Source organism: Ursus americanus, chromosome 30 (genome assembly GCF_024610735.1).
Source record: "Ursus americanus isolate L20-20 chromosome 30, mUrsAme1.1.p, whole genome shotgun sequence".
In the NCBI taxonomy this organism is placed as follows: Eukaryota; Metazoa; Chordata; class Mammalia; order Carnivora; family Ursidae; genus Ursus; species Ursus americanus.
This window is the reverse complement of record NC_142156.1, coordinates 26,688,517-26,701,729: the sequence shown is the minus strand read 5'-3', so window position 1 is coordinate 26,701,729 and position 13,213 is coordinate 26,688,517. Positions and strand designations below refer to the sequence as shown.

Sequence of the window (13,213 nt, the reverse complement as noted above, 5' to 3'; positions counted from 1 at the left end):
GGCATTGGGTGGTTGTAGGAATGAAACGAGGAATCCTCTGTAAAGGTCTTGGGACACAGAACGATAGACACAGAGACCTGTGCCACTCTGCTGTTTCTGAAAGCAAATACCTGACAGAACTTCATGATTTACGACAAAAAAACCAAAACCCATACACAATGTACAGATCTCAGACGGGATGACAAAATACTAGGTTAAGAAAAGTTGGATTCATATATGTTCTACACTGCAAGGGAGAGCGGTGAGAGAGTGCTGTATTTTTTCGAACAGCCTGGCCTCTCGATACAGGCCCATCCCCAGGGGGATGGCCCCCAGGGCTGCCAGGACAGTGCCCCGCCACAGCCCTTTACCACAGCTATTTTCGCTCTTAGAAATTGTAAACATTCTCATTCTGCCAGCAGTAAGTCAGTGTATGCTGGTTTTTAATTAATGTTTTTCAGCTACTCACTAATGAGGCACACACTCCACAGACCTCCTGGCCGGAGTCTTTCCCTCCGGATAGCATTCCGTTAACGTGTAACACAGAAAACACGGGCTTCTAGCCACGGACGCCTGAATTTCAAATCTAAAAGAAGGAATGCCATCTGCTTCAGTGTCAATGGCATCATTCAGGGTCCTGCCCCGAAGCCTCCTTCCTGTCTGTACACCATCTTGATTTCCTGTCCCCAAGCCTTCTGTACAGTTAGTCTCCAAGACCCCAGAGCAACCTGTGTGTGCCCCAGAGCCTGGGGAACAGCACATCTAGAGAGTTCTGCCAGAAGTGGGGCTTCCGAGAGGCAACAGGTCTTTCCTCTGTTGGGCTGAGAAAACATGGCTACTGGGGATGTGGTCCTGACGACACTGTCTGCACATCTCAGGTTCTAGACAGATTCGAGCACAAGTGAGTGTGATGTGATGGCTCGTTTTATGTGTCAACTTGACGGCCACGGTAGTCTGGGTTTTTGTTTTCAAGGGTGTTTTTGGATGAGATTAACACTTTAACCAGGAAAGCAGACTGCCCTCTGTAATGTAGGTGGGCCTCATTCAATTAGTGGAAGGCCTGAATAGAGGGAAAAGCTTGATGCTTCTGAGAGAGAACTCTCCAGCAGACTACCGTTCACTTCATCCGCAACATCGGCTCTTCCTGCCTATGGCTTTTGAGCAGGTCACTGGCTCCTCCTGGGTCTGTCTCCAGCCTGCCAGCCCACCAGAACTTGCTGGCCTCTGGTTGGCTCTGTTCCTCTGGAGACCCTAATACATGGCACAATCAGTAAAACCTACAGAGTGAATTCCACTTGGCTATCATGTAGCATAGGGGTCAGTAGTTAACATCTGCTAATACCTCACAAGTGAACCTTAATCACGGGAAAGAGAAGGTGCTGGTTAAAGCAGAAGTGGAGTGTGGACACCAGATTCTCCTGGGCTCACAGGCCAGCGAGTCTCAAAGCTCTCCAGGATAACTGCCTCCCTCTTTGGCTTCATGGCTAAGTTTCCTCCAACTTGCCATCTCTACTTTCTAAACTCCTGTCAGCCCCCCGCCAATTGTCTTCCTTGCACCCCAGCAAGCCTCCGAGCCAGCCCCGCCGGGCACCTGGCCGCCTCGCGTGCCACATCCTGGAGACACCCTCACCCATACCTCGTTGTGTCACCTGACCCTCTCCACCCCAGACCACTCCTTACAAGAGTCCAAGATCTCAGGCTGGGCCCTGCCAGCAGGGGCTGCTCCCAGGACCCCCCCTACTGCATCCCGGTGGCCAGGTCATCACCGTGCTGGCACTCACCCCTGCTGAGGGCTCACTCTGTCCCGGCGCCATTCCAAGCAATTCATGCAGACCGACCAGGAGACCCTCGCACTAACTCTGACACAGTAACAATTATCTTCTCATGTTCAAGATGAGGAAACTGAGGGGCGCCTGGGTGGCGCAGTCATTAAGCGTCTGCCTTCGGCTCAGGGCGTGATCCCAGCGTTCTGGGATCGAGCCCCACATCGGGCTCCTCTGCTAGGAGCCTGCTTCTTCCTCTCCCACTCCCCCTGCTTGTGTTCCCTCTCTCGCTGGCTGTCTCTCTCTGTCAAATAGATAAATAAATAAAATCTTTAAAAAAAAAAAAGATGAGGAAACTGAGGCACAAAGAAATGAGGAAAGTTGCCCATGGTCGCAGCTGTAAGTGCAGGAAGAGGGATTCCACAGCAGGCGTTCCCAATCTTCCATCGCTGACTAGAGCCAACCCCCCCAGGGATTCCCTAGTCCCTGTTCGGTGTGGAGTTCTCAAGGAATGGAATCGACCCAGCTGCTTGAGCCAGAAACCCACAGGCTCTCCACAACGAGGTCTCCATCACCTTACAATTCATGGCCAAGGCCACCGACCACACCATCATGGAGACTCACCTTGGTCAGTCTGAGCATGACACCCTTCTGCAACCCCACCCTCCACTGAGGGCCTTCTTTTGCCCCCCCCCCCACACCTTGCCTACCCACTGGCCTGACTCTCCTCTTCCATTTCAAGCTTTAGCCAAGGGGCCCTCCTTGCCATTCCTGAGTGTCGCCCTTGGCTTTCTCCCCTCGGGGTGTCCATCTTCTCTCTCTGCCCTGACCCCCTTACCTCCCCCTACCCTCTCCAAGCCTGACACCCAACTTCTCTAGTGAATCCTGCTTTTCCTTCTAAAGTCACAGTGCAGGTATGACTCCTTTCAGGAAGTTGTTCCATCTTCCAGGGCCTGGGAAGACCGCCACCACAGCCATCCTGCGTGCTACTGTGATCATCAGCTTAGGCCTCTGTCCCAGGAGGCCTACGGGTGGGGGTGGGGGCTGCAATGCCCACTTCATGCGGGGTGGACCACCCAGGTAGCCCAGGCACTGCCCTGGGCCCCTGGGGTTGGGAGCTGGACAGTGGACACAGAGACCCTGAAACTGGCGACACCGCCCCTCAGCTGAATTCTTCCCTCATCTCCCCTGGGAGAAAAATGTGAGCCCGCCAGCCTTCAGTTCCAGCCTAATGAGGCCGAGAAACAGGGAGGAGTCCTGATGGTTATACTTTAGAGAACTATGGTGTAATACCAAATTTAAAAACTGACATTGGTAAAATGGGTGCTGTAGCTGGACACCCTTTGACCGCGTGTGTTGATTCATGGAACCACACCCAATCGAGACACAGAGCCATTGCCTCAACACAAACATCTCCCTCCTGCTACCTGTTATAGTCATACTCCTCACCCTGCCCCCTTCCTCATGTGATCCCTACTCACTGGCAACCACTAATTTCTTTTCCATCTTTGTAATTTTGCTGTTTGGGGAATGTTACGTGAATGGAATCGTACATTAACGGACCTTTTGAAACTTGAGTTTTTTCACTCGGAGATCCATCCAAGTTGTTGGGTGCATCAATAGTTCATCCTTTTTTGTTCCTATGCAATATTCTATGACGTGGAAATATAACCACCAGGAGAAACTGAATGAAATCAGAAACTAGACCTCTCTGTGCTGTTTCTGCAATTACCTGTGAATTCATAATTATTTTACTCTTAAAAGTTTTCTTTAGAAGTTCCTTGGGGGGAAAAATAGTCCCTTTCTCCTCTCTTACCTCAGATTCTCAGGGCTGAGCTCCTCCCACAGGCCCCCCATGCCTAGGGCTGGGGCAGGGGGGTGAGCAGGGCTGGAACTCACCAGCATGGTTTCCATGCTCTGGCTAAGGGGTAAGATCTCAGCCTACTCTCCCTTCCCAAAGACTGTCATCTCCACTAACGAGTGCTCCATTTGGGTTAGCAAGTAAGATCTCAGGGCCACAGCGGCTGATCCACCTCTGCATGGGAGTGACACCAGCCTTTGCTTCCACCCCTTTAGGAAGATGGGGGATTTCAGGGGCTCCCCCCGCCAGCAGAGGCAAATGTCTCTGACACAAAGCAAAGGGCTCCTTCTCATCCCCCACCCCCGCTCCTGGTGGCAAAGTGGGCATAAGAAACAAGCCTCGGGGCGCCTGGGTGGCACAGCGGTTAAGCATCTGCCTGCGGCTCAGGGTGTGATCCCGGTGTTCTGGGATCGAGCCCCACATCAGGCTCCTCAGCTATGAGCCTGCTTCTTCCTCTCCCACTCCCCCTGCTTGTGTTCCCTCTCTAGCTGGCTGTCTCTATCTCTGTCAAATAAATAAATAAAATCTTTAAAAAAAAAAAAAAAAGAAAGAAACAAGCCTCTTTCCCTACACCAGCAGACAGGGAAAATGGCCAGCTGGCCTCAAACACAGGGTCAGGGAGGGTGGGCCCTGGACGCTTGGACCGCATGTGTCCCCAAAAACGGCAGCTGCTACTCTGCACCTGACAGTTGTGCCTTGGGAGTTCTGTCTTGGCTGATGTTTCCAACGTTGGTGGAAGTTTTACAATTCTAAGTGCAGGCTGACCCCACCCTGTGGAGCTAAGCAGAACCCAGAGGCCTGGACCTGGGGCACAAAATGCCTCCTGGGGCCAGGGGAGGTGAGGGATGGAAGGTGGGCAGTGGGGAAATCTCCACCCACTACCTCCCTTCCTCCAGTGGCCGGCACACTGAGCCCTGGCCAGAGAGAGGCAGAGAGTTTCTTCTGAAAAAAAAAAAAAAAAAATTAGTGACCCAAGACCTCCACATAGTGACATCTGGGAATCTTCCAGAAAGGATCCAGGAGCTTGACTTAGGATCACCCGAAGGTAGAGTCCGTGGGTGGTGGACAAACCTGCTCTCTCCTGGTCTAGGGATCTGGCCTCGAATCCCATCCCAGGCCAAGGGCTCCCCAACTGGTGTCTCCACCCTCAACCTCTCCCCTGAACCCCGGATGCAAACTCAACACCTCCACTTAGAAACCCACTGGCAATTCAAGCCTGACGTGCTCGAAACACACTTGACTTCCACCTCCAAACCTGTTCCTCTTGCCGTTTCCCCACCTTGGCAGACGGCAAATCCATTCAACCAGTTTTGCAGGCCTGAACCCTTGAAGGCATCCCTGCCCACCCCCCCCCCCCACTGCCTCCTCTCCAACAGCAAGCCTGGCAGCCTCAGCCTTGGAAATGCAGCTGTTCTATCGCCTTCTTTGCTACAGCCCAGACAATCCACCCTCATTTCTCATGTGCACTGTGTGAACAGCTTCCTATGAGATATCGCATTCTGGTCCCCCATGGAGCTGCAGGGCCCCACACGGCAGCCGGGGCGGACGCCCTACCGCCCTGCAGGGCCCCAGACAGGACTGCCCAGACTTCGTTATCACACTCAGAGTAAAGGTACGGTCCTTCCCAGAGTTACTCAATAAGTATTTGCTCAGTGGGTGAATACAATTCTAATCAGCATTTTAGTACCACTGTAAAAACAGGAGATAGCCAAGCCAAGCAACACATGAAAAGGCACTTAGGTTCATTAGTCACATGGGACATGCAAATTAAAACAATGAAATACCACCTCAAACCCATCAGAACGGCGACAATGGAAAAGACAGACAATACCACGTGCTATCCAAGATGTGGAGTGAAAGGAGCCCTAACCCGTGCTGGGAGGAGTGGGAATTAGTACAGCCACCATCTCATACCTGATGACACAGCAATAATTTCACTTATTATTGTTATTAATTTATTATTTATTTTAATCATTTATTATTACTATTATTATTAAATTATTATTAGTAGTATATTAAATATTAAAGTATTAAAATATCCCCAGCAGAAATGCACAGATAACCAAAAGACATGTGCAGGAATGTTCATAGCAACATTATCCATCATAACTCCAAGCTGGACATTATCCAAAGTTTCCTCAAGAGCTGAATAAACAGTCATTTATGCGCATAACAAAATACAGCGGTGGTTCTCAACGGGCCGTCTGCGGACCAGAAGCATCAGGATCAGCTGGGAATTTGGTAGAAATGCTAATTCTCCATCAGGCTCCTCACCTAGTGGATCAGAAACTCTGGAGATAGAACTGAGGCTACCTCAACAAGCCTTCCAGGTGCTTCTGATGCATGTGAACATGCGAGCACCGCTTCTGCACAGCCATGCACCTGATGAGTGTGACCACACTGAGATCTTTAAAAATTCTCTTGGGAAGTTGGAAGATGACTGCTGAAAGGTACTCAGAAAGCTAAGCAAATGAAAACAAAACAAAACTTTTTTTTTTTTTAAGGGAAATACAAGTTGCATAAGAAAGAAAATCTGTAATACAACTATCTACCCGGCTCGCCCAGGCATTACAGTTGTGGGTCATCAGAATGTGAGCCTGGGTAACGATGGAACCAATCAGGTAACGCAGCCACACACCGGAACAGACACGGTGTCTGAAACAGAGGACCCGAGGACGAGCGGTGGAAGCCTGTGACTTAGGAGACAGCTGTAACTCTCAGAAAACGGCAAACAGTGATGTCTGGGGAGCAGCACAAGGAGATGAGGGACAGGGCACTGCCGCTCCCATCACATTCCTCTCCTGAGTGTTCCACTGATCAAGTTCCCTGTACGAATACCTGATAAAAATTAAAATCCCAAATCAAAAACAACACTGCGTGGGCAAAGCCAGCCAGCCAAGGGAGTTATACTGCGTCAGGGCCCACCGATGGGTGCTCTCTTCCCTGGGGAGGCAGAGGTGGCCAGAGAGCATGCACACTCAGCAGTGTGGGGAAGCACACCAACCCTCCAGGCACAGAGCTGGGACGCGGCACAGGAAAGAGGAGGGAGGTCACATGGGAAGGTCCGTGAAGGAAAGGGCTGGGGAACCGAACCCTGGAGGGAAGGTACAGTTTTCAAGGAGCCTAAGAAAGGCAGAAAAAGGCAATGTGTGTTTTGAAAACGCCAAGTAGTTCAATCTGGCCAAAGGGCTGGTCCGTGCAGGGGCTACGGGGACAGCAGCCGACTTCCCAAGACTGGGCTTTGGGAAGCTGCACCCGCAGGGTACGTAAGACCAACTGGAGAGCCTAGAGGTCTGGAGTCCTGAGCCAGGGTGGATCTGGGCTTCTGCTTTCCTGTCTTGTCCTGAGATCTTGTTACCAGTAAACAGAGATGAATTTACTGTGAAGCTAATGCAGCTTGGGCTCCAAGGCTCTGGCCCTCCCTGAGGCTCTGCGAGGGTCCCTGGAACAGTGTTCACGTGGTCACACGTGATACGTGTGATACGCCTTTTTCAAGTGTGCAAAAGTCAGCTATTCTTTTTTTTTTTTTTTAAGATTTTATTTATTTATTCGACAGAGATGGAGACAGCCAGCGAGAGAGGGAACACAAGCAGGGGGAGTGGGAGAGGAAGAAGCAGGCTCGTAGCGGAGGAGCCTGATGTGGGGCTCGATCCCACAACGCCAGGATCACGCCCCGAGCCGAAGGCAGACGCTTAACCGCTGTGCCACCCAGGCGCCCCAAAAGTCAGCTATTCTAACTGCAGATGTAACCACTGTCTCTTTCCACTATGACCTCCATTATATTTTGTGTCAGGTGGCACCGCAGTGGGTCCTGGCATTTTTGGCTATAGGCAAGCTGAGTGGAAACGAAATTTACTTTGGGCTTGATGGGAGATGTCTGTGGGGTTTGCCGTCACACCTGTCTGTAAGTTATTATTAGCCATCCTATGTAGGAATAGCTTCCAGAAATGCTTCTACTGTCCACCACGCCGAGTGACTTGGCCTGGGGACATAAAGGGCGGGGCCAGAGGAGCATGTGTGCATGAGCTGTGGCAACTGGCACACGGGATCACGAAAGAAATAAGCAACCACATGGAACCAGAAGCCAGTCTGCAGAAAATTCTTCCATCTCTTACAACTAACATAGAAAAGAAAATTGACAGGATTCTCAAATTTGATGGCAATCCTAAAAATCTACATAACCCTATCCAATAGTAAGTGTGAAGCCTAAATACACTTTTCTAAACTATCAGTAGTCAATTTCAACTAGTCACGCTACAGGAAAGCCTGAACTTATGGTTCTATGGGCTCCATAGAAAACACCACAAAAATCCTTGTCATTCGAAGGCACAAAGAGCATGAAGCCAAAAATGTGAAAAAAAGGAGTACAGAAGATTGAGAAGCAGCTAAAGGATCACTTTTACGCATTTTATTTGTTAGCATCTTAAAATGTATACTGCTGCGATTTTTCTTATCCTAAATAATGTTTATACCTAATTTTGAATTTGTAATCTTGTATTTCTTTTTCTTGAAGAGGGCTCCGAAATTGTCTAAGCTTCTCGTGTTCAACAAAACCAGGATCTTACTCCTACCGGACAATGAAAAAAAGCAGTTTTCTAAGATACTTCTGTTCACACATCAAAGATGATAAACACCCATTTCAATGAACATTACTATTTGTATTTGTGGTGGTGATAGCGGTGGGGTTAAAGTCACTCCTTCCCCCAAAGCCCCACAGCTGGGGAGGGGCTGGTGCAGCGGCCCCAGCAGGGGTGGTGGTGGAGAGGCAAGGAAGAAGGGAGGAGGAGCCAGGGAGGCCACTGTGGAGAGGGCAGCACTTTGGGGCAGGTTGCTTCTGTCTGAGAGGAGACCTCTCAGGATGGGGTGACGGGGCGGTGGCAGCAAAGTGTATAGGGCTGCCCTGACCCAAACCTGTGTCTGAAAGATGAAGGGCATCGATAGTCCTCCCCGCCCCCGTCCCCCCAACTCTACCTTCAGCATATAGGACCCTCAGGACTCAGGAATTCAGCACACAGAACTGTCTCAGGAGCAGCTGAGAGGAACAAACTTAATAAAGTAGCAGAACTTTGGGTACTGGGGAGGGGGTGGGCATGTTGGGCCACAAGGCCACCGTATGCCAAATACTCCTTTAGCTAAAGAGGATTCAGAAAAGGATCACCACTAACTACCTTTTCATCCCTCTTTGGGCTATCCTCTGGGCTAAAAGTCAGATTTTCTCCAATCAGCACCTCATTCCTGCGAGAACATTATTAAGACAATCTGTCCCACTTTACACAGGTTGCAATGACCTTGGGTGGCTTCTGTTTGTTCCAGCCATAGACCATTCCAGCCACTCTCCCCTCCACTGCCCGGCAGGCAGGAAGCATCGCATAATGCCCAGGACTCTGGGCTCCCTGACCGGACTCCTAATAGCAGAATCTTTATTTTACCCCTCCCCCACTCTCAAAAAAAAGGGGTTTTTTTTGTTGTTGGCAAGTTGTGAAAACTTAAGATATTTCTTAATAAGACCCTTAGGATTGTGCCTGCCACACTGCAGTTCTATATAAGCATCTGCTCAAGGTAAATGTTTTTATTTATTTTTTTATAAAGATTTTATTTATTTATTCAACAGAGAGACAGACAGCCAGGGAGAGAGGGAACACAAGCAGGGGGAGTGGGAGAGGAAGAAGCAGGCTCCTAGCGGAGGAGCCTGATGTGGGGCTCGATCCCAGAGCACCAGGATCACGCCCTGAGCCGACCGCTGTGCCACCCAGGCGCCCCAAGATAAATGTTTTTAAAGACACTTCTGTATCTTTAAGGATTTAAATTTGAAAAACCATAGAAACCCGTAACAACTCACCAGGGTTTACAGTGTAGTGTCAGAATCCTAAGCTGTCTTCTCTTTAAAGCCTCAAGGAAGAAGAGTTTTATGGTGGAACCTAAAAGTTACTACATATCCTCACGATGCTCACTCTGGGAAGGAAGTGAGGGGCCTGAGAGGGAAGGAGGGGGAGAGCAAGTGCTCCCTGCACACACTGGATCTGCTTTCCAGGAAGAATGTTTGTCCTGCAGCTACAAACTTCAGCATTCTAGCACTTAAGTTTTGGGGTCCTCCTTTTCCTATAGGAAGGAAAGGCGACAGAGCCACAGGATGAAGTTTCACACCCCACCTTTCAAACCCTGCCTTCCTTATAGGCTGAATCTTGCATCCTTCAAACCACAGAGGAAGGGCCCTCCGACACATTGTCTACTCAAGTGTTGAAATTAACTTTTAAAGAATTAGAAGATTCACACCAAGATAAAGCACTGTCCACCGAGACCAGGACAAATTCAGGGTTGGTAACAGCCTGACTTTAACACCTAGGAAAAACCAGCAGAGCATTTTCACGTTGCTGGACCTGAAAAAGAAAATGCTGTTTGGATATAAAAAGTCAATCTGCTCACACTGCTACTTCTGTCCGTCTTCACCCCCAAATCACCAGAATGCAATCATGTACCTTAACAAGGCAGGAGTAAGCCATCTCCCCTCTCTAACCTGACCCTGACCGCCTTGGGATAACCACCACCACTCATTCACTGCACAAGGACTTCAAACCTACAATGTGTCAGGCATTGCTTGGGGGTACAGAGGAAAAGGTGGGGAACAAAACGAAAAAATCAAAGTGAGAAAAGAGGAGCTGCACTCCCTTTTCAAACTCGTCGCAGGTTCTCTTTACCTATGCTGCTTGATTTTCATCCTTCTTCTGGTCAGTGTAACAAGTTCCTCCAAACACTGAGCGGAACCACTTTCCAGCTGTGGGCCGGAGTACGTACAGATTCAGGATGCTTGAGGAAAGACCATCAAATGGCATGCCCGCCAGATCTCCTGCGGCAGGGGTTTAAACCTGGGGGCAACCACACCCACGTCCTGGCACAGGATCCATTCAAAGATCCTTAAAACCAAACAGCTGGCATTCAAGCCTGGGAGGGCTTTTTAAATCCCAGGAAGGATTTGCATAGCCAATATATTCTAACCTACTCTCTGCGACGCAAAGGTCAAGTCACCTACAGTTAGACATTCAACTGCCAAAGGAGAGCGGCCCGGTCGGGCATGCTTCATGGGTGGCTGCCACCGGAGAAAGAGGTGCTTACCTCTCCCGGCTCCTGGGATGGAGAAGGTAAAGGGACGGTCCGTGCAATAAACCAACACAAAGACTCCTTTCACCATATCACGCCCTAGCACCCTCGGTCCGCGGATACCAGACGCCCACCGCACGCGGTCTGGCCTCGCGGGACCCACTCCGCACCCGGGGGCCGCTCCCCCGGGTCAGCCAGGCCCACGGCCGCAAGCTGTGCCGGCCCGGCTGCCCCGAGCCCCGGAGGGTCCCCTTCCGTCCCACAGGACTTCTGCTCGGACTTTACGAAGTTTCGAGTGGGCACCCTGCGGCCAGAGCGCCGCCCGGCCCGGCCCGCTGGGGCTGTGCTCGCCAGGACCCTGCCGGGCGGGGGAAGAGGGCCGCGCTTCTCACCTGTCCCGCCCGCAGCGCCAACTGCACGGCCGCCTCGAAGCACTCTTCCCAGGGGCCCCCGGCGGGCGCCGCCTCGTCCTCGCCGCTCGGCTTCATCGTGGCCTCGCCGGGCCCCGCCACCTCTAGCCCTCCTCGCCGGGCCCCCACCGGCTCCCGCCGCCCCGAAGCCAGGCTCCGCACTGCTCCCTTCGCGTCCCCGCCACTCCACGCCTCGGCCTCCGCCCGCCCCACAGCTGTGCCCGCGGGAAGGGCAGGGAGCGGGCCGCGGCCGGGGGAGCCGCGCCGCGCGTCCCGCGTCCCGCCCCGGCCCTGCCCCGAGGTCCGCCCCGGCCCTGCCCCGAGCCCCGCCCCTCTTCCCCTCCCGGCCGCCCCTCCCAGCGTCGAGCCCCGCCCCCTTCCACCGCCCATCTGTTCCCCGCCACTCCCCGTGCCTACCCCAGCCCTTCCAGCTCTGAGCCCCACCCCTCCCAGCGAGCTTTCGGGCCCCACGGGGAGCTTAGCTCCTCCTCGCCTCGGGTCCCCCTCGCTCCTCCAGGCCCCGCCCTGAGACTGTCCCCTCCCCGCCAAACCCCTCCCCCCCAGCCCTCGGCCCCGCCCCGAACCCCACCCGCCAGCTCCTCGCGGAACCACCCCGGCCACCCACCCCCGCTCCCCCGCCCGCCGCGCTCTCCGTACCGCGAGAAGGGGTGGGTGCTGGGGACTGGGGGCCTGGCCCAGAAGCCCGGAACAGGACCGGAGCAAGGTCTCGGGGAGGGGGCCGCGCGCGCCTGTGGCCACGACTCTAGCCAGCCACCGGCTATGCAGTGGGCTCCCACGGGTCTGCGCCAGTTGGGGGCGCCTCTGACCCTCTTGCCGCGTCCAGGCGGTCCGCGCGCACGTGGCCCGAGGGGCGGTCAGGCCGAAGGAGCTTCCTTTAGCTGCTAACGGGTTGCTCTTCCTCAGCCGAAAGCCACAGGACGCCGGGGTTGTCAGCCTGCTCGGTCACCCGCGGGCGCCCGCCCTCACAAAGCGCCTGTGTTCCCGAATGTTTGGATGCAAACGAGAAGCCTTCACCCCAGCTAAAAACCACACACTACGATGACAGTGAGTTTTACAAACTGGCTGAACTCAGAACTCCGATGTGGAGCCCAAACTGTGACCAGCCTTTATTTGTAATGAGGAGTGACCTTTTCGACCTTGGATTCTTAAACGCTGCTGAACACCGGCACCACCTAAACATAAACGCAAGGCATTTCCCCGAGAAGGTGTCTCTAGCTTCCAAAAGTTTAATTTCTTAAGCTGCGCTGCCTACCCTTTTATAAAATATGCTGACCCATATAAGTTATTCTGGAGTCTCATTTCTCAGTCTGGGAGAACAAAGGGAATTTGTACAAGAACCTTGATGGGACATTTTTTACACACCCTAACGATGGGATTAAATGTTTTTAGATTTTGTGAGCACTTTATGTTTGAAACATCTTGTAGAGAAAATTTAGGTTTACGGTATTAGGGATGAAAATTACAAACAATGAGGAGGAATTAGGAAGCCAGAGCTGAGCAGGGCTTTAGTTTGCACTCTAGCCTTGCCCAAGAGCTCAGAAAACTAGGCCAAGAACGGCCCCAGCTCCCACAAAGGCCATCTGGGGGCAGCTAAAGTCATGCTCTGCTCCATCTTCTTTGTTCCCATTTTTCTTGGTTTTCAAGATATGGAACTAGAGTTCTGAAAAATACTTAAGACTGTGTTCTGAATGCTTCACTTTAAAACTAAATGCATTCAGTTGTTGATCTTCATGGCAGGTTTTCATTAGAGGTCCCTTCCAACACCAAGCAAAATTTGAAGTTAACAGAATTTCTCTTTGGTGCCTTTTAGTTCCCCTTTCTGAACACATCTCCCCACTACTCCCTGTCCTGGACCAATCTGGGAGCTCAATTTTATCTTTAGATAAGCTCTTATGGTTAGCCTACCTAAACATCTAGAGAACAAGACTTCATAACTTCAGTGCTTAACCCCCAGATATCTTAAGGTAGAATCGTGTGGTTTGGAGTATGAAGTTTGGAACCAGCCAGATTTTCCTAAGTTAAAATATTGGCTTCATTTCCTCCTTGCTGTGTGGATTTGAGCAAATTACAAACAGCCTTCCTTG

At 51.8% G+C, this 13,213-nt stretch overlaps 1 protein-coding gene across 2 annotated transcripts in view; it reads right to left on the bottom strand.

Annotated features, from left to right (window-relative positions):
• IMPA2 (inositol monophosphatase 2) overlaps nt 1-11,410 on the bottom strand; it is a 43,198-nt gene extending 31,788 nt beyond the window's left edge. The window contains exon 1 of one of the 2 annotated variants that reach the window (XM_045815108.2): nt 11,091-11,410. In XM_045815108.2, the coding sequence (XP_045671064.1) occupies nt 11,091-11,186 (96 nt within the window). In that variant the 5' untranslated portion in view covers nt 11,187-11,410. The remainder of the gene's footprint in view (nt 1-11,090) is intronic. The other variant, XM_045815107.2, reaches the window with a different exon arrangement.
• Between the last annotated feature and the right edge of the window lie 1,803 nt (nt 11,411-13,213).